The sequence below is a fragment of the Tenrec ecaudatus genome, chromosome 13, assembly GCF_050624435.1.
Source record: "Tenrec ecaudatus isolate mTenEca1 chromosome 13, mTenEca1.hap1, whole genome shotgun sequence".
NCBI lineage: Eukaryota > Metazoa > Chordata > Mammalia > Afrosoricida > Tenrecidae > Tenrec > Tenrec ecaudatus.
This window is the reverse complement of record NC_134542.1, coordinates 786,769-806,940: the sequence shown is the minus strand read 5'-3', so window position 1 is coordinate 806,940 and position 20,172 is coordinate 786,769. Positions and strand designations below refer to the sequence as shown.

The window sequence follows — 20,172 nt, the reverse complement described above, 5'->3', positions numbered from 1 at the left end:
GATCAGGGCGGTTCCGTAAAGCGACATGGGCGCCCCGGAGCCCATCCGTACAGCAAGATGGCCGCGCTGGCCGGAACGCCGCTGTCCTACCGGCCGGCTCCCTGCGCTGCGCGGCGCGTGCGGGGCGCGCTTCTCAGGCTCAACGGCCTCTAGGGGTCCAAGCTGGGGACCCCGGGACGACTGAGGCCTTGTGCACACCTCGCAGCGCACCGTCAGAGAGCGGAGAGGCGGCTCGGTCGCCCTTAGGCGGGGGTCGCCCGTGATGTGTCCCCCGCAGCCGGGCCGGAGCCAGCGCTGCTGCGCGACGGCTTGCGCCGTACGTCAAAATGGCGGCGCCCGGCGCGTGCTTCCGCTCCCTGCCCGGTCCTCGCGACGCCGCCTCCGGATTGGCCCCGGCGGCGCCCCGTCGCCGCGTCGCGCTGTGGACTCGTCGGAGCGACGCCGCCGCGGGTCAGTCGGCGGCCGCTGAGGGAAGATGGACGCAGGTGAGGAGTCGCTCAACGCCGGGTCCCTATGGGTGGGTAGCGGTCGCCCGTTGTGCCCCGTGGCCTCCGCCGTGAGGCCCCCGCCCGGGCCCGCGCTCCCGCCGGGGGACACGCCCGCGGGGAGTGCCTGCTGACTCGGCGGCTACGGGGGAGCGGTACGGTGCCCGGCGCGGCTCGCCTGTCAGGCCGCAGCCCTTGGGCGCGGGTAGTGGGAACGCGGTCACTCCTCCGGGCCCCGGGGCGGGTCAGCGCCGGCCGGACCCCGGACTTAGGGGTTCGGATGCACGGAGGGGAACGAGGCGATCGTTTGTTCCCGGTGCTTCCTCCGCCCGGCGTCCCTTCCCGGCCCGGAGGCCCCGAAAGCTTCAGGGAGGCCCTGGTGTCCCCGCCGAGCACTTCTAACGCCCGTTCCTGTGACCAGTGCTCGGCCAAGGAAGAGGGCATCCCCAATCCCACTGCTCTCTTTGGGGGAGGTCACTTTTGCGTTTTTCTACCCTTGATGACTGCATGTAAATTCTCCGAGAACCGGGCTTGGGGATGCTCGCGTCTCTCCCGTGGGACGCCGGTTGAGGGGCGGGAACCCGAAGCATCGGATGCTTCAGAAACTGTTGTGCTTTGGCAGGCGGGGGGCATCAGCGAGGGTTCCTCTACTTGGCTGGCTGCTTGTGGTCTTTACTGTTCGTTACTGAGACGGCAGGGATTGGTGTGCAGCAGTACTCTGGTGTGAGGTCCACTGCATGCAGGATAGATAGAGTGCTGTGTTCACGGGCCGACAGCGGTCGCTCCTCATGGAGGTGCAGATGGCTCTGGTGAGCTGCGGTGTTTTTTTCTCTTGATACAACGCTGCCCATCTCTCGGAGCCTGGTGGCTCCGCCTACCTGGAGCAGGCCTGGCAGCCGTGTTTCTATTGTCCGTGGGGTCGCTGTTAGTCAGACCCAAGTGCACACCCCTGACAACACAACCACCGCCTCTCGGGGGGGAATCCCGCTTCTCCCCATTATCGATGCACTGAGATCCAATGTGCTGGATGTCTGCGTGTGCTGGATGAAGTTCTAGACCTTGGGGCGGGGAGGTGGCAGGACAGATAAAAGCGACCAACCCTTCCTTCTGGCTGAGGGGCAGAAAGGGCTTCATGATGGCCACTTTGGGCCTGGACCAGAGGGGGTGTGGGAGGCGGGAGGCCTGGGCTCTCTGAGGCCCTTGGTATGGTGGTAAGTTCAGGGCTTGGCCTGAACTGTCAGGCCCGTGGTGATGCCTGACAGGATGAGTCTGGGAGTGGAGCAGGGCAGCAGGAGCAGAGTGGACGCCAAGGGCTGTCTGGGAGGGCGGCTGGAGGAGGAGTACGATGGCATAGAGGTATGCCTGAGCTGGGACAGATAAACAGGGATGCCGGGGGAAGGACTTTGAGGTGCCGTGGGCAGGTAGATGCAAGGCTCTGTAGAGACAGTGAGAGCACACCACAGGCCATTGATCTGGTTTCTGGAGCCCAGTGCAGTGGGACCCCGTGGTCTCATAGGTGAGGAGGGAACCTGCGGGGAACCCCCATCCCACCCCATGCTGGTTGAGCAGGTGTGAGCATCCCTATTAGACTCTGCGAACCAGGTGGTCCGTAGTTACCAGGAAAAGTACAATTGTGTGTCGAGGTCATCCATGGAGGAAGAGCAGCGTCTATGGGAGCTGGTGCTTTGATCTCTCGGAAGTACTGAGGCTTGAAATAATAGGGGAAGCAGAGGGCCTCCGCGTGCGTACTGGGCCTCACCCTGCTTTGCAGAACCTTGTGCTGCCCCCATTGCAGAAGTCAATGGCTGACGGTGCCACATGGCCAGCCAAAGAACAGGAGCTCTGCCCCTGCAGGAGCTCAGAGGATGGGAAAAGTCTCCCTGTCCTTCATGGACAGTAAGGCCTGGGAGGGTCAGGGGTCAGTGGGTAGTGGGGCTGGCGTGCCCCTCTCTCCCCCGCCTCCGGATCCAGAGCCTGGAACACCCAAGACCACAAAGGGTGGGGAGGAGGGCTTTGCCATAGGAAGAGTGAGTGGGGGAGGGGGAAGGGGAGGTGGGGAGGCCCATCCCACCCAGGGAGGCCATGACTGCCGGGTGCCACTACACAGACGGCTGCGCCCCTGGGACGCGTCCTCCTCGGCGTCCTTGCCTGTAAAAGACTAATAACTGAAGGCCACCGCCCCTGCCTTGAAACTGACAAGCTCACATGCTGGGCATGGTCAGCATCCTCCAGCATCTCTTGTTGCTCACCCATGGTGGGGCCTCCAGCAGTGGAAGACAGGTTGTGGATGGCCTGCAGCCTGGCACCACTCTGCTAGAAGCACACCTGCTCTCACTGCCACCCACACATGAATGACTGGCAGGGCCAGAACAGCAGGGCCCTCTGGATCCGCAGGTTTCAGGTGGAAGGCGGGCCGCTTGGGGAGTGCCCCGCCCCCCCAACCCTTCACCTTACCCGTATGCCTTCCCACAGCAGTTCCCACTCAGGAGGCCTCAGTGGGGTTTCTGAGGCATGGGCGGGGCTTTCTGGGGCAGTCAGCGGACAGTGCTGCTGGGTCTAGCATGTCGGCTGACCTGTAGTTTTTACCACATGGGGGCGCTGTTGTCAGACATAAAGCCAGCAGGGGCATCCAGAAACTGATTCTTTCTGGCAGCAGCTGTGAAGTTGGCACCATGGGTAAGGGGGGGCAGAAGCCTACACCCTGATGGCCTGGCCACTGCATGGCTGTTGTGGCGAATGGCCTCTCCCATCCTCCAGTGATGTAAACCAGAAGGGGCCACTGGTCTTCCTGGCCCCAGTGGTCCCACAGTGGGGGAAGTCCCACAGGAAGGTGGGGTTGCACTGAAGTAGGCTGCCCATTGTGTCACCTCGTCAGCACTGGTGGGCCGTGCAGGTCAAGGCAGGGGCTCCCCGGGTGGCTGAAACCACTGTTTCAGCTCAACAGCCGTCAGCGCACAGTGTGGTTTTCTCTGCCCTTTGGGAACTGAAGGTTAAACCTGAAACAACAAGAGCTATTGTGGGGTTTCTGTTCACTCCCTGGGTTCCAGGCTAGCTCTGGGGCAGGGGCACCTGCAGAAGTCCTGCTTCCTGGGACTCATGTCGCTGTCGGTCTGTGTTCCACAGCGACTCTGACCTACGACACACTCAGATTCGCCGAGTTTGAAGACTTCCCTGAGACCTCAGAGCCTGTGTGGATCCTGGGAAAAAAGTACAGCGTTTTCACAGGTACTGGCTCTGCCATGAGATGACCACCACTGCCCTGCAGGGATGGGCCACCACCTGGGGCAGGGCTTCTTCCACAGGGCCCCAGAGCTGTGGTGAGGGGTCTACTTCAGGCAGAGTGACCCAGGCAGTGCACTGCATGCATGGCCACCCCATGTGTTGGGAAGACTTGCGTGTTGCTGTGGTGGTAGACGTGTTTAAGATGAGGAAGACATCTGTGAAGACCGTACAGATCGGCATCAAGTCCACGTTGACTCCAGACGAACCTGGAGGACAGGGCTGTTCCGAGACTATGACTCTTGACGGGAGTAGAGAGCCTCCTCTTTCTGCTCCCAAGGAGCAGCTGGTGGGTTTGAACCACCAACCTTGTAGCTACAAACCACTGTACCAGCAGAGCCCTTTTTGGAAATGAGCTCCTGAAAACCTCGCAGATCAGAGCAGCCAGTGTGTCCGTGGGGTTGGACAGGAGCTAGCTCTCAGTTCAGGAACTACTCTCACCAAAATAACTGCATGTGTGTGTGCGCGCATGCACACACGTACTGTGTTTCATTTTAAAACCCTGCAGAGAAGGATGAGCTCTTGTCCGACGTGGCCTCGAGACTGTGGTTTACCTACAGGAAGAACTTCCCGGCCATCGGTAAGGGCCCACAGCTCAGGCAGGAGCTGGGCAGCAGCTGGCTAGGGGGCCCCTTTACCCCTTGACACCCCTGAGCCTTCTGCATGCAGGTGGCAGCTGAAATTGGTCCCTCTGTTGGGGCAGCACAGTGGCATGCCAGTGGTCCCTGCTGTGAGTCCCGGGTCGGTCAGGGCCATGGCGTGGCAGGTGCCTGTGGTGCCAACAGCAATTTGCCAGCTATGACTCTCATCCCTTTGGGCGTCCTGGCTGCTGTTGGGTGGCTGACGATGATTGTCCCTTGTTCCCACGCAGGAGGGACCGGCCCCACGTCGGACACAGGCTGGGGCTGCATGCTTCGCTGTGGCCAGATGATCTTTGCCCAGGCCCTGCTGTGCCGGCACCTGGGCCGAGGTGAGCGTGGGGCAAGTGAAGGGAGGGTGCAGAGCCCCAGCTTTGCTGAGCCTGCTGCTGGCCAACGCCAGTGTAGTGAAGGGTGGCCTGTGGGTACCTGGTGCCCAGAGAAAGTCTGAGCATGATAACGTCGCCTGTCCTGCAGACTGGAGGTGGGCCCGGCGCCGGAGGCAGCCTGACAGCTACTTCAACGTCCTCCATGCCTTCATCGACAGGAAGGACAGCTACTATTCCATCCACCAGATAGGTGCGGGCCCTGCTCACCTGCCACCACGAAACCCCAATCTGCGGCCCTTAGGGGGTTGCTTACTGACAGCCACCCTGGGGAGACTGGTCAAGCTCCCCCTGTGGATCCCCCAGACCGTGACTCTTTATAAGAGTAGAAAGCCTCATCTTTCTCCTGTGGAGCACCCAGTGGTTTTCAACTGCCGGCCTTGTGGTTAGCAGCCTAGTGAGTCACCCACTGTACCACCAGGGAGGGAGTAGACGCAGCCCCTCCCTCCCCCATCCCGAAGTGACCCCACACCTGGGCACTTCTCTCTCCTTTGCCCCCTACTGCAAAAGAGGCTCTGACCTGCCTGCCCCTCTCTCTCTGCAGCGCAAATGGGAGTCGGCGAGGGCAAGTCTATTGGCCAGTGGTATGGCCCCAACACCGTCGCCCAGGTCCTCAAGTAGGTGCCCAGTTGCTCCAGACATGCTGGAGGCAGGGCTGCGGGAATCCTGTCCTGCCTCTCTGGAGTCTGTCCTGTCTATGGGCAGGTCCCTCGGCTATGAGGGAAGTCAGGCTTGGTCAGTCCGGCGCTACCCACTGAGCTTCTCCACATGCCCTTGCACTCCCTGGGGTACTGCACACTGCGTTGCCCCTAGTTCTATGACTGTAATGGTGTCCGGCCCTCTGCTCCCTCCCTCCCTGTCCTGCCACCATCCTGGGCCTCTCTGGATTTGACTCTGAGGCTCTGGGCTGACTTGCGCTCTGCTGTGCCCTCTTCTCCATGGCTTCGCAGTTGAGGGCTGACCATGGTCAGGCAGCCTGCTCCCCCAGTGCCCACACACACTGCCTCTGGAACTGCCCTCCCCCCACCCTACAGCCGTGGCCCATGATGACCCTGCTCGATGTGGTTCCACACAGGAAGCTGGCTGTGTTCGACACCTGGAGCTCCCTGGCTGTCCACATAGCAATGGACAACACTGTGGTCATGGAGGAGATCCGTAAGTGGTCCCTGCCCGGGAGAGGATATGGGCCTCAGGTGGCTAGGAATGCTTCCGGCTCACGCTCTGCCGTGTTTGCCTCGTCTCACCTTGGAGATGGGATTGGCCAGGTGCAGTGGTGGGCTCCCCTCCGCGGGGCAGCCCTTCTCAGACCCACCACAGGTGCCTTTCCCCCAGGGCGGCTGTGTCGGAGTGGGCCCCTGAGCACAGGGGCCATGGCTGCTCCTGAGCCTCCCAGTAGCCACTGCAATGGGTTCCCGGTCCCAGCGGCCCCCTGGAGGCCCCTGGTGCTGCTCATCCCCCTCCGCCTGGGACTCAGCGACATCAACGAGGCCTATGTGGGCACGCTCAAGGTGGGCACCACCACCCCAGTCTCTCCCCGCTTTGGCCCCAGTGCTGGTGGGGGTTGGGGTGAGGTGCTCATCTTGTTGTCTGTGGCTCCCGCTGAGGCCGAGGTCTCTGTCCCAGACTGACCCTCCCCTGCAGAATACCAGTCATCTCTGAGCTTAGCTTGTTTGCAACTGAAATTGAAGTGGTTCTGTCCATCATCCCCACCCCGTTTGCCCCCAAGGTTGCCCCGAAGCTGGGGGTCCTCCTGCCCCCGGAGAGCCCAGCCCTCAGCACCCTTTTCCTTGCAGCACTGCTTCCGGATGTCCCAGTCTCTGGGTGTGATTGGTGGCAAGCCCAACAGTGCGCACTACTTCATTGGCTACGTGGGTGAGCGCCACTCCCCGGCCCCTTCCCTGCAGCCCATGTGGGGTGGGCTCAGCTTCCTGACCCTGACCCTTGACCCCTGCAGGGGAGGAACTGATCTACCTGGACCCACACACAACACAACCAGCCGTGGAGCTCACGGGCACCTACAGCATCCCCGATGAGAGTTTTCACTGCCCACACCCACCCTGCCGCATGGGCATTGCTGAGCTCGACCCGTCCATTGCCGTGGTAGGCTCACTGCTCCTGGAGCCGCTCCGGGACACATGCCCCACAACCAGCGAGCCTTCGTGTGACTGACCAGAGCCAAGCCATCTTGGCCGCCTGTGGGGAGGGGGCCTGGCATTGCTGGGTGGCCTGGGGTCGGGGAGAGCACAGGGTCACACAGGAAGGAGACTGACCCTGCTTCCAACCATGGGGCCATTTTCCTTCCAGGGCTTTTTCTGCAAGACGGAGGAAGACTTTGATGATTGGTGCCAGCAAGTCAAAAAGGTGAGGGGGGACTGTCCGTACATGGGGGCACTATCCTCCTTGGGGTTACCTGGAGCTGTGGTCACCACTGCCTCCTCCCGCAGCTGTCGCTGCTCCCGGGCGCCCTGCCCATGTTCGAGTTGGTGGAGCAGCAGCCCTCCCACCTGGCCTGCCCGGACGTCCTAAACCTCTCCCTGGGTGAGTGAGCGGATCCTAGGCCGAGTTCTCTGGCTGTGCCAGTGCTGCCAGCTGCCCCGCTATGTCTTGACTCCGCCCAGCCCGGCAGCTCCTGCTTGTCCCTCCCAACATTCCCTGGGGTGCAGGGCTGCATGCGGGTCAGACTCACCCCTGCCAATCCCTGTCCTGCAGGGTCTGGCAGAGCTGCTGCTGAGCTGGTGTCCCCTCCCTCCCCCTTATAGATTCTTCTGACGTGGAGCCGCTGGAAAGGCTCTTTGACTCAGAAGACGAAGACTTTGAAATATTGTCCCTTTAAGGCAGACTCTGCTGGCCCTTGGTGTCTGGCACCCATAGCTCATCCATCCCAGTCTGCCTGCCTGGCAGGGACTGCAACCGGGCCTGCCCTCGGAGTCAGGGCTGCTCAGCCAAAGCCCCCTGGGGGTGGCCGAGAGGGAGCTCAGCAGGGACAGAGCAGGTCTCCATGCTTCCGGAAGCTTCTTCCCAACACTGCCAGCCCTGCGTTCACCCACCAGCTTTCTCCGCTTTTTGCTGGCGCCTTGCCCTGTGGTTCTTCTTCTGGAATTAAAGTCCCGTGTGCAGCTTCTCAGAGACACGGAGTCGTGTTGACGGGACCCAAGTGCACAGCGCCCGGGACCTGAGACGGCAAGGCCAGGGGCATAGCATCCCCACTGCTTGAAGCTGCCCTGGCGCTGTCACCAAGGGCTACCTCAGCAGGACCATGCGCCTTGGGGAGAAGATGGGGGGACACAACAGCAAAGCTGAAATGATGTGAGTCTCGTCTCTGGGTTGGGGGACCCCAGCAGGATGTTGGCTCCCGTGCGACCAGTATGCTTGGCACCTTCCTCCTGGTCGCTGAAGGTCCTGTTGGTCTAGGGCCAAAGCTGAAAGTGGCCCAGCTGTAGGGTGAGAGGTAGGCAGGTCAGCCGACTGAGAGATGGGAGCGCCACCCAGCCTCCACCTCTATGCGCTGCCAGCCTTGCCACTGACCCTCAGCCCCAGCACCCTCCAACAGGCCCTGAACTGGTCCCCTGAGCTGGGGAGGTGGGTACCCCCTCACAGAGGAGTCCCGTTACAGCCCACCCCTCTTATCCTGCAGGAAGCCTCGCTGTGAGAGAACTTGGTGGGCCACCCCACCCATGGTGGCAGGTGACACCCCTGTCCCTTTTCCTCATCCTGGCCACTGACAACATGGCCACGGTGTGTGCGGGGCCACTTCCATTCCCTCCCTGCTTAGCATTTCTGTGTCCAGAGAGAGGCATGGGCAGGGGGCAGGTCGTGTGGGGCTGGCTCTCTGCAAAGGCTTCCTGAGGAGGAAGGTGTCCGTTCTGAGTAGCGTAGTGTGCAGTTTAAGTGGCAAATAACAACCTGTTTGAGTAGCCCCTGTCTCTGTGTTGTCATTGTCCCCGGACAGGAAGGATGGGAGTGCACAGCACATCAAGCTGGGCCTTTCATGGGACAGCTGGGCGACTGCCGTGCGTGAGCAGGCGTGTGTATGTGTGTATGTGTGCCCAGTGTGCATGGATCAGGACAGCCCTTGGCTGGTGGCTGGCCACTGTCCACCTCACTGGCTGGACAGACCTTGTACCCAGCCTCAGGGCGATCTGGTGTTGGAACACTGGGAGGGAGCGACAGCCTGTACTCTCGGGGTGACCAGGTTGCAGGACATGTGGCATGCTAGACTACTTGGGGCATGTTACCACCCTCATGTCCTCTGGGTGCCTGTGGACACAGAAACTGACTGTCGTGGCTGGAAACTGTTGGCTGAGTGCCTGATAGAAACCTCTCCAAAGTGGCTTCTGTGGCCACTGGAACAAGTGAACCCTGGAGGGTCCACTCCCACTGCGCACACTTGTACCCTTGGGAGGGCAGGGCGATTACAGAGGGGCATGGGAAAATGTACCGTTGTAGTAGAAATTAGTTCTTATGAAAATATCCCTGTTTCATCTAACAACCAATGTGTTTTCTGTGGGTTCAGCTTACACGCACCGATGTACCAAGGCTAAAAAAAACCCCCAAAACACGCTAGTGTCTGAACCATCTACTAATACTCTGGCTCCTACTCCTCTGTCCGTGTACCCCACTTCCGGTGGCCTCTTCATGAGTGATGCTGGGAGCTGTGCCATCAGCATTTCAAATGTTATTGGGGTCACCCGTGGTAGACAGGTTCCAGCAGCGTCTCCAAAAGACCAACTGGCAAGAAGGAATAAATAGATGGTTCACCCCTGAAAACCTTACTGTCGGCAGCAGAACACTGCCCGAGCACCAGATGTGGGCCGACCCCTCCGGTTGGAAGGCACTTAGAAGACGGCCTCAAAGTATGGTTGACCTTGATGGCATGAATGGAGTGGTAGGGTTGACCTTGATGGCATGGATGGAGAAGTATGGTTGACCTTGATGGCATGAATGGAGTGGTAGGGTTGACCTTGATGGCATGAATGGAGTGGTAGGGTTGACCATGGTGGCATGAATGGAGAAGTATGGTTGACCTTGATGACATGAATGGAGTACAGCTTTGGGGACTTTGATTTGCCAATGGGACCCAGGTCAACATGAGCACAGACAGCTGTACATAATACAATAACGATCAGGACATGGGGTGTACGAGGTATGAATCTGCGAAAATGGAAACTCACCAGAACTGAAACACAATATATGAAGATCAAGATCCTTGGCACAAGTGAGCTAAAATGGACTGGTATTGGCCGTTTGGAATTGGACCGTGGTGGCTTATTGTGCTAGGAATGACAGGTTAAGAGGAACGATGTCACTTTTGTTGTCAAAAAGAACACTGCGATTTCTACGAGGATGGCGCTGAAGGCAGAGAAGGAAGCCCCTGCCCCTCCCAAAGTGGAAGCCAAAGCAAAGGCTTTCAAGGCCAAGAAAGCTGTGCTGAAAGGCTTCCAGAGCCCCCCACACACAAAAGATTGGCCTGAGACTAAAATGGCAGCCCAAGTACCCTGTGAAGAGCATCCCCCCCAGGAGAAACAAGTTGTACCACTACGCCATCATCACGTTCCCCCTGACCACGGAGTCTGCCACACTGAAGACGCAGATAACACACTGTTCTTTGTGGGTGTCAAGACCAACAAGCACCAGATCAGACTGTGAAGAAACTGTTTGACACTGATGTAGTCAAGGTCAACACCTTGATCAGGAGAAAACATATGTTCGACTGGCTTCTGACTATGGCACTTTAGATGTTGCCAACAAAATCAGAATCATCTAAACTTAGTCCAGCTGGCTAATGCTAAATATAAACTTTTTCAATACATTAATTTTTTTTCAAAAAAGGAACATTTCAAGCTCTTGAAGTATAATGTGATCTGTGATAAGATATATCTCTCTGACTACAAGGAAGACCAGTTAATACTATCACGCAAGTTTAGGCTCCAACCAACCAAGCCAGTGGTGAGGAAATTGAATTCTACCAAGTCTCCAGCCTGGAATTGGCCAAACATGTGATCCAGATGCACTGGTAATCACTGGTGACTAGAATGCAAGAATTGGAAACTGAGATCACATCAGTGGTTGGAAAATACAATGTTGGTGATAGAAGGGAAACTGAAAACTGCCGGATAGGAGTTTGCAACACCAACCCTTTCTTTGTGAAACTGAGGAGCTACCTGGAAGGGAGTGTATTTGGCCTAATCTCTACTCTCGACACTACAGGACTTGGGAGGCTTACTGTCATGTTAGAGGAGGATCTCCACCTTTCTGGGAGAGAGAGGTCAAATATTCTCCAGACGGAAAGACGTCCCCACTGTAGTCCTCCATGAAAAAGGTGTCTACTATAAAGATGTCTCCTACAAGCACCTGGTTACCCTCTGAGACTGAAGAAGACCTGTCTTTAAAAACAATCAGATTATTGTGTCAAGGAGCAGTGGACTTTGATACTTACCATAGGGTGCGCTCAGGAGACCTCCAAGGCTAAGACGCTGCCTGTTTTCTCTTATGTGTGTGCCTGCTGGAGGTTTGCTGTTACGTAAACCTGCTTTCTGGCTTCTGCCCCAACATGAGCCCCTATACCTGGCTTGTCTGCCTGCCTTATTTTCTTTTTTTTTTTTTTCTGCCTTATTTTCTTTAACTGTACATGCTGCCTCTAGGACTCATACAATTGTGGGGCTGGATCCCCCAAATTTCTTCATTGCAAAACTTTTTCAAACAACATATAATGGTTACTATACATGTGGACCTCACCCGATGGCAAACACAGGAGTCAGATTGACTACATCTGTGGGAAGAGAGAATCATCAGCCCAAACAAGGCTAGGGATGAACAGTGGAACAGACCATCAATTGCTTATACATGAGTCCTGGTTAAAGCTGAGGACAAAACAAATATATAAGAGCCAAATGTAACTGAATAGGTTGTCAGGTGCCATGGCATCGTTTCCTACCCACAGCAGAACAAAATGCTGCCCAGCCCTGAGCCACCCCGCCTAACTCTAGAGAGAGAACATCCCAAGAACGTATTTGATGCATTGACTACCAACGATCCCAAACTAGAGTAGTTGTGGGGTGACATCAAAAGCATCATACTTGAAGAAAGCAAACAGTCGTTAGAAAGGAGAAAGTGAAGAGCAAAATGGACATCAGAAAGGACTGGCGTTGCTCTTGAACAGAGAATAAAGTAGGGAAAAAAGGAGCTGAACCGGAAATCTCAGGGCAGCTTAAGAGAAAAGCACTATAGTGACATGTACAAAGACCTGGAGTTAGGAAGCCCAAAAGGAAGAACACAGTCTATATGTGTCAAACAAAGAAATGAAGGAAAAAATTGAGCCACAAGTTGCAATATTGAAGGATTCTATGGGCAAAATAGTGAATGGCTGCAGGAAGCATCAAAGAAGATGGAAGACTCACGGTACCACAAAGAATGGTTTGGTGGTGAACCATTTCAAGAGGTAGCATATGATCAAGAACCAATGGTGTTGAGTAAGGCCAAGCTGCACTGAAAGCATTTGCAAAAAAGGCTCTAGGAACAGATGCAACACCAACTGCAAGCATTTCAACAAACAGGCAGTGCTGGAAGCATGCACTCATCTGCCAAGAAAATGGAAAGATCACTTTACCTGGCCAACTGACTGGAAGAGATCCATATTTGTGCCCATTCCAAAGGTGACCCAAACCAAAAACTCCCAACTCAGGCCATCAAATCAATTCTCAGTGACTCTGTAATAAATAGGACAGGATAGAAGTGTCCCTATCAGGTTCAAAGACTTTTAACTCTTTGCACGAGTAGAAAATCTCATCTTTTTCCCATAGAGCTGCTGGTGTTTCAAACTGCTAACCTTGCAGGTAGCAGCCTAACTTGAGTAACCACTAAGCCACCAGGGCTCCCAGAATGTGGACGTGATCAAACAGGCAAGTCCGTTTAAGGAGCAGTCAACAGTAATTGCAGCAGCATGTTGACAAGGACTTGTCTGAAACCCAAGATGGACTCTGAAGGGTATTATCATTGCCAACATCAGAGGGAGCTTGGCTGAAAGCAGAAATAGCAAGAAGATGCTTGTGTTTTATTGACTGTGCAAAGGTGTTTGTGTGGATCATAACAAGCCACGGATAACATCGCAAAGAATGTGGATTCCAGAACACCTCATTGTGCTTAAGTGGAACTTCGACACAGATCAGGATGCAACCATGAGAGGAAAACATGGAGCTGCTGCGTGGCTTAAAGAAGGGGAATGTTGGTATATCTTTCCACCATGCTTATTCATCTGTATGCTGAGCAAGTAATCTGAGAAACCAGAATATATTAAGGATGTGGCATCAGGATTGGAGGCAGGCTTATTAACAACCTGTGTTATGCAAATGACAGAAACTTGTTTGCTCTAAACAGGCCTGGAAGTCTTTACTGATGAGGCTCAAAGACCATCTTCAATACAGATTGCAATTTAAGAAATTAAAGTCCTCCCAACTGAATCGATACACATGATAACCAGACAAAAGATTGATGTTGCCAAGGATTTCATTTTACTTGGATCCATAAATAATGCCCACAGAAATAGCAGCTAAGAAATCAAATCGCATTGGGCAAATCTACTACCAATAACTTAATCCCACAGTAAGGCAGACTGACGGACAAGCGGTCGTGCTTGTCACCACCACTGGCAGTGAGCTAGCTCTCTTGAGTGTTCATAAGCAAAGATGTCATTTTCAGGACTGTGATGTTAGGCTTTGTGTCAACTTGGCTGGGCCAAGATTCTTGGTGGTTTGGCCATTAGGACCTAGTAATACCCTTTGATGTTGTTGTTGTGCCATTGTTGTTGGGTGCCATTCGGACCCATAGTGACACTGTGCACAACAGAAACTGTCTGGTTGGTTCTGCCCCATCCTCACAATTGTTCCTGTGCCTGAGCCCATTGATGCAGCCACGGTGTCAGTCCATCTCATTGAGGGCCTACCTCTTTTCCGCTGCCCCCAACTTTGCCAAGTGTGATGTACTCCAGGGACATCATGTCCAAAGTACAGAAGACAAAGTCTTGCCACTCTTGCTTGCTTCTGGAACACTCTGGCATATTTCTTCCAAGAAAGATCAGTCTGTCCTTTTAGCAGTCCATGGTACTTTAAACTCTCCTCCAGCACCACAATATAGATGCATCGATTCTTTGGTCTTCCTTATTCAGTGTCCAACTTTCACATGCATAATCGGCAATGGAAATTACCATGGCTTAGGTCAAGTGCACCTTAGTCCTCAGAGAAACATCCTTGCTTTCAACACAAAAGGTCGTGTGCAGCAAGATGGTTTTTGATCTCTTGACTGCGGCTTCCACAAGCACTAATTGTAGATCCAAGCATGACAAAATATTAAACTTTTCTCCATGTATCAATTACCCACTGGTCCAGTTGTGAGGATTTTGGTCTTTACATTGAGTTGTAATCCATACTGAAGGTTGACCTTCACCAGCAAGTGCTTCAAGTCCTCCTCACTTTGACCAAGCAAGGTTGTGCCATCTGCGGAGTGCAAGTTGTTAATAAGCCTTCCTCCACTCCCAGTGCTGCTCTCTGCTTCCTAGAAGTCAGCTCTTCATGCGGCTCGATGTGCTCCTTTATGGGACCTGCAAGGAACAACCAATCATTGTGAAATTAGGGCAAGCTGCAACACTTCTATTCAGATTACCCCTGACCCAGTCAACCTAGGGAGCTTTCTGCTTGCTTTTCACTGGGTCTCATTCATCCCCTAACCTCCAGCTCTTTGGACTTGAGCCCAGTCTGCTACCTTGCCTATCCTGGGAGTCATCCTCAGCCTGCCACCTGACCTTGGACTCATTTGTCTCTACAGCTTTCTGCCAACCATGGACTCGTCAGCGCCTCCAGCCTTGGAACTTCTCCACTTATAGGACTCTTTGAGCCACTTTCCTGATACAGACCTCTCTCCATCTACAAAAGTTCTATAAAATAACCTAGCCTAAAACAAGGAGTAAGGAGTGCCTGCCCCAGGCAATGTCCTCACTGACCTCATGGTTATGAAGAGGACGGTAAGGAAGGAGAGTTGGTGCATTTAGACTGGTGTTGCTGACAAAAAGTGCCATCAGCTGCCAGAACCAACCAACCTGTCCTGTGTGAAGTCCAGCCAGAACGCTCTAAGAAAGGGTGAGATGTTATTTCATTCTTCAGCTGCGGTCAGAAGGGACCTACCCTTGAGGACTTTCCGATTGTGCGGGTGCAGCACACCTGGGCAGTGTATTTTGTGGTTGTACGCGGGTCCCCAGGAGGCACTGAACAATTTGCTCCGTCAGGGCTGTCTCTCTTACTCAATTACTATGAGGCTTTGAGTTGGGTGGTGTCCTCTGCATGCCAGGCGGCACACGCTGCTTGGTTGGGGGGTTACCGGTGGCTTCCGTGTAAGCTGAATCGGTGAACCTCTAACCTCTGGGTGCCAAATTGAAAGAGGACAGGAAACAACCATTGCACAAACCCACTCAAGTGTTTGACCCTCAGGACTTGCATGGCCGTCTGCCATAGTGGCCACCTTGGCTTTCTTTCAAGGTGGGGCTGGGGGCTTAAATCACTGCCTTTGCCTTGAGGGCACCTTGGTTTTCGAACCCCCCTGCCCCCGGAGTGGGCTGACTCAGGGAGGGTAACCCTTCTAACCTCTGTGCCACCAGGCTAAAGCAAGATCCACGCAGGCCGTGTTCCCCCATGCCCAGTGTCTGAAGTCAGGCTGCAACTACTTATTGTGAGGACCACAGTACAGGCTGCAACTACTTATTGTGAGGACCACAGTACAGCCCTGGCCACAGGTGGGCCACTCCCAGACCTGCAGGGAGAAACCCTGTAGGAGTGGGCTGGGCAGGGTTCAGTGAGTGTGGCTTCAGGCCAGTTTGCCCTGGGCCCCTGTCCACACTTCCTGGTCCACTTCCAGAAGGACCAGCAGGTCTGACTCCACAGGCCCAGTGAATGGGTCTGCTGCCAGGACACTGACTCCCCTCTGCCTGCAGCCCCTCACCCCCCATTAGGGCCACATCCAACCCCACACACTTCACAGGCCCCCAGCCCTTGGGCTTTTTCCCTGTGCAGCTCCGGAACAGACTGCTACCACACCCACCTGCCCCCACAAGTCCCTGCTGGCCCCTACCCACAGCATCCTTCTACAAGCCTTCCCGCCCAGAGGTGGCAGCCCAGGTACAGGAGTGGAAGCATGACACACTCAGACCAGATCAGACTTTATTGTGGGCACAGGTGCAGCTGCACATCACCCTACAGCAATGCCCAGGCCCATGTGGGCACCCTGTGAGTGCCAGCAGAGAGGGGCAGCTTCCAGGGTCACGCCCCAGGCAGTCACCTGGTCCCAAGATAGGTGATGCTGACCCAAGTGGCACCCCCACAGGGTGTGGCCTGAGGCTCCCAGGTCACCCACTCACCCCTAGTGCCCAGGTGCTGCTCAAGGTGCCTGCCAATATCTGTCTGGTTGGCCCAGACCCCTCCTGGTCCACTTCCAGAAGGGCCAGCAGGTCTGACTCCACAGGCCCAGTGAATGGGTCTGCTGCCAGGACACTGACTCCCCTCTGCCTGCAGCCAAGTCTTCAGGACCCACGCAGGAGGGTTTGCCCCGACAATTCACAATGAAGCAGCAGCGGCAAGGCCCTGGCACTCAAGCTGTGGGGCCTTAGGAAAACAGTGTTGGGTATGACAGTGACCAGGTATCTAAGGAGACTTCTAACACTTGTTTCTTACCATCATGAGCAATGGGGGGCTGGGAGCCAGTGTGCAGGTGCCCGTCCTCCACATCCCTCTGCCCCACAGCCCAGGCACCTACACCCAGAGCCCCCCCAGCGGCTGGTGCGCAGCGGCACAGATGGCCTCCTCGGTCAGGGCGCGGATCTCCTCGTGCACATCCTCAATGCTCCGGGAGGCGTCGACAGTCTGCTCCGGGAAGGCGGGCTGGTAGTGCTGGCATAGACCTCCCAAGGAATGTCCCGGGAAGCCACCCAGCAGCCATGTACTCAGCAGGGGGTGGCCATTTCCCAGGTGGTGATTCTACACTGTCCCAACCATGCTCCTAGAATGGGTGGGGCTGGAGAAGGGGCTCCTAGTGGGTGGGGCACAGCTCAAAGGCACCCTAGGGTGTGGTTCCCACAGGACAGGGGCAGTCTAGACATGGAGTGCAGGGGGCCTCACCTTCCAGACCAGGCTTGGGTCCTGCATGAGCTGCTGGAAGCAGCCCAGTGCTCGCTCCTGGAAGGCCCTGTCCTCGTATCGCTCCTGGCCAAAGCCACCACGCTGCATGGCCTCAGCCAGTTGCAGCTGCAGAAACAGCACCAGGTCCGGCCTGGGGAGGCCCACGTCCGGCTGCTTGCACCAATCCAGGGAGAAGCTCTGTGGGTGGAGCCAGCGGTTATGGAAGGAGGCGAGGTAGGGGAGCTGTGTGGGCGGAGACAATGTCAGAAGCCAAGGGGGCTTGATGTTAGTCACAGCGTGGAGTCAGCATGGTGTGGGGGAGTGGTGGGCTTCTTCATAAGAGGAAACTGTTCTTTAGTGTTTTCATGGAAACCTGAAAATGTAAGTTCCTGATCCTGCCGGCTGGCTCCAGTTCTGACCAGGAAATGAAGATGAAGCCTGGCCCAGCTTACCTACCACACCTCAGCACTGAGGCCATGGCTCCAGTCAAACGGATACCCTGCTCCCACAGCTTCTCTGGGTGCTGGCCTTTGTCGTGTGGTGTGGGGTGACCCTGGAAGGGTTCCAGCCACAGGACAAGGTGGGAGAATCTAGCATCACTGTACTTCAGTGAAGCCCGGGCCCAGCTCCTCCCACTTCGGTGACACAGATGGGATGGCAGCACAGACCATGGAAGGAGCAGGCAAATGGGGTGTAAAGGATATGTAGTCGAAGGAGAGAAGGGTGGGAGCACTCACCCTGGGCCCACTTCCTGGCAAGATACCCTGAGGCTGAGGTCTGATGCTCAGAGTTCTCTGATGAAGGGACAGCCATGCCTGGTCCCACCACAGCGCAGGACAGGTAGGACAGCAAAACTTAGGAGCAGTGGCAGGAAAGAGGGGTGCTAATCCCTGCCTGGGGCAGCAGTATAGAGACTGGCAGTCAGTCTGGCACACAGGGATCACAGCAGGAGTGCTTGAGCTCCCCAGGGCTACAGGGAGAGGGCTCTCCACCCCACTCACCTCTTTGGCTGCTGTAAAGGCCACCCCAGAGAAGGCGTACCGGTCTACGATGAGGGTGATACCCTGGTCCAACTTGTCTTTGATTAAAGGCCTGCAAAGTGAGCTTGTGTCAAGCTGGCCCGCCCCATCCTACATCCAAACATGGCTGGCTGACAGGCTGCGGGGTCAGAGTTCTGCAGTGGGCACGGGTGGTCTCTGCTGTGGCTCTCTCATCCCGCTGCTTGGCACTCTTGGCAAGGCCCCCTCAACAGGCCCATACCCTGGTGATGCAAAGCATGCACAAGGCACTGAGCGGGGGTATGGGGCACTCACTCATGAAGGGCAGAAGGGAGACAGGAGCAGCAGGAGGCCAAGGGGTGAGGTTCCTGCCTTGACCGGCAGACAGGAGACCATGGCAGGCAAAGAAGGCAAAGCCCCAGCTGGTGGGGGAGGGGGCACGGGAGACAGAGGTCCTACACTGACTCCGCAAAGGGCAGGAAGACGAGGTGAAAGGGGGCGGGGGGAGCACAAAAGATGGGACTGAAGGGTGAGGGTGAAGCTGCAACAGGGTAAACCCAGCTGGGAAACAGTGCTGGGAGGCTCTGAGCCCAGAGCCACCAAGGAATTGGGTGACACTCGCCTGACACTTGCCCCAAGGTCACCTAGATCTTGGGACACACAGTGAGGGGTGATATTAGCAAGAAGCAACGCTTCTGCAAAAAAAGCGTAACTCAGACCTACTCTGCAGATTCCATAAATCCCAGGGTTGCCCACTGAGTACAGGGGCGGGGGGCTGCGAGGGATCCAAGGGTGTATTTGTTTACACTAGAGCACTGGGGACAATGAGGGTGGTGGGGGCAGGAGGCTTTACACTTGCTCCCAGCGGTTCGCAGAGAAGAGCAGGTGCACCGAGTGGTCCTCCACCTCGCTTTTCTTCTCCAAGTACGAGCTCAGGAGCTTGCCAATTTCTGTTGATCTTTCTAACAAGAAATGGGAAACACACACGAGTCAAAGGGAGATGAAACTTTCCATCTATGTCACAGGACTATTTGGGTTCAACATCTCCTGGACTTGGGGATCACACAAGAACGGCTTTCAGAAACACTGGGCAGGTGACGCTTCAGATACAGGGGGCTCCTGGTAAGAAAGTAAAACCCCTAAGATTCGTGGATGAACTGGCCACACAACCAGAATCCACAAGTCTCCATTTTCCACACCCCTTGGCATGTGAACACTGATTACATTTTAATAATCGTGTTCAAGGCCACTACTTTAAAGCTACGCCATAAAACCCCTCAGAGATCAGAGACCTGTCCATAAACGGGGAGAGACAGGGATTGTATAAAGTGTGAGGCACCCCCCGCCCCAATCTGGGATCACTCATCAGTGCCCTCAGGAGATGGTTCACAAAGGTTTGCACGAGTCTCTACGCCAAATTACATCCCCATTAAGTCACACAGAAGAATCAAAGCAGCAGGGCATCAACATGATTTATGCCACGGGGCATAAATTTAGTCCCCTTGCCCAGGCAAATTAATTATTAGGAATGCTGGTGCCCTGACTCCTGTGTCCCAAGTGGCTGCAGATAAATGTTCCGAGCCTTAAGCTGGGCCCCAGGTCCCCGCCGCTTGGAGAGCAAGCAGCAGCATTACAGCGCGCTTGCGCAGCTCAACCTCGCAGTAGGAGCCGGGGAAGTGGGGGCCGCCAGCGTCTGGCAGGACGGGGTCCCCACACGCGCCTGGCCCGCAGCACGACCCGCCCCGTCCGCCCAGCGACCCCCAAGGGCAGTCACGGGCCTGCCGGGCGCAGATGGCTCTTCCCCGCCGCCATTGGCGGGAGAGCGAGGGCCCGGGGGCGGCACCCACCCGGGAAACGGAGCAGCTCGGCCCTGTGGCCGGCAGCGCACAGGGCGGCCACCAGCTTGCGGCTCTGCGTGCTTTTGCCAGCGCGGTCTACACCTTCCAGAACGATCAGCGCTCCGCGCCAACCCGCCATCGTAGTTTCCCGCCTCCGTCGCGCGCGATCCGCGCGCGGTTAGTACGTCACCCCCGCGCCAAGGCCCTATTGGCCGGCGTCGACCGGCGCGCGCTCGGATTGGCTCCGTCAGCCGTGCGACCTGAACGCTTAGCACCATCCTCCGGAGCCCCTTCGCCGAACCGCAGAGAGCTCGGGCCGTGCGCACTCTGCGTACGTGGCTGACGAGTGGGGTTGTTTTTTGAGGGTAGTAACGGGTATGGGTAGTGAGAGGT

General features: G+C 56.2%; 2 protein-coding genes across 8 annotated transcripts; one reads left to right on the top strand and one right to left on the bottom strand.

Annotated features, from left to right (window-relative positions):
- Positions 1-328: 328 nt before the first annotated feature.
- Positions 329-14,739, top strand: ATG4B (autophagy related 4B cysteine peptidase). 4 transcript variants are annotated; one of them, XM_075530340.1, is made up of 13 exons: positions 329-485; positions 3,609-3,710; positions 4,273-4,344; positions 4,636-4,734; positions 4,880-4,981; positions 5,333-5,405; positions 5,864-5,943; positions 6,121-6,296; positions 6,582-6,660; positions 6,743-6,888; positions 7,093-7,149; positions 7,233-7,326; positions 14,605-14,739. In XM_075530340.1, exons 1-13 carry the CDS (start codon positions 476-478, stop codon positions 14,670-14,672), a joined length of 1,158 nt encoding a protein of 385 aa, XP_075386455.1. In that variant the 5' UTR covers positions 329-475; the 3' UTR covers positions 14,673-14,739. The 4 variants fall into 4 exon arrangements, with proteins under 4 accessions (XP_075386455.1, XP_075386456.1, XP_075386453.1 ...); XM_075530341.1 differs by lacking the exon at positions 14,605-14,739 and adding an exon at positions 7,906-8,702; XM_075530338.1 differs by lacking the exon at positions 14,605-14,739 and adding an exon at positions 7,548-8,702.
- Positions 13,085-19,968, bottom strand: DTYMK (deoxythymidylate kinase). 4 transcript variants are annotated; one of them, XR_012779400.1, is made up of 6 exons: positions 19,789-19,968; positions 18,795-18,903; positions 17,945-18,035; positions 16,944-17,186; positions 16,500-16,688; positions 13,098-14,380 (listed from the first exon to the last, which is right to left on the bottom strand). XR_012779400.1 is itself a non-coding variant. In XM_075530345.1 (5 exons), the coding sequence occupies exons 1-5, from the start codon at positions 19,916-19,918 to the stop codon at positions 14,372-14,374; spliced, it is 582 nt and encodes a 193-aa protein (XP_075386460.1). In that variant the 5' UTR covers positions 19,919-19,968; the 3' UTR covers positions 13,085-14,371. The 4 variants fall into 4 exon arrangements, 3 of the variants coding, with proteins under 3 accessions (XP_075386460.1, XP_075386457.1, XP_075386459.1); XM_075530345.1 differs by lacking the exon at positions 16,500-16,688 and having other exon boundaries at positions 13,085-14,380; XM_075530342.1 differs by lacking the exon at positions 13,098-14,380 and having other exon boundaries at positions 15,909-16,688.
- Positions 19,969-20,172: the final 204 nt, after the last annotated feature.

Bases quoted from the DNA above. Each gene is read 5' to 3' on its own strand.
- ATG4B (XM_075530338.1), top strand. The intron at 6,661-6,742 runs GTGAGCGCCACT...TGACCCCTGCAG, and splicing joins CTACTTCATTGGCTACGTGG to GGGAGGAACTGATCTACCTG. The intron at 7,150-7,232 runs GTGAGGGGGGAC...CTCCTCCCGCAG, and splicing joins GGTGCCAGCAAGTCAAAAAG to CTGTCGCTGCTCCCGGGCGC.
- DTYMK (XM_075530342.1), bottom strand. From the start codon at position 19,918: ATGGCGGGTTGGCGCGGAGCGCTGATCGTTCTGGAAGGTGTAGACCGC. The intron at 18,036-18,794 runs GTAAAGCCTCCT...CTCACTTTGCAG, and splicing joins GCGAACCGCTGGGAGCAAGT to GCCTTTAATCAAAGACAAGT. The intron at 16,689-16,943 runs GTGAGGCCCCCT...TTCCCGGAGCAG, and splicing joins ACCCAAGCCTGGTCTGGAAG to ACTGTCGACGCCTCCCGGAG.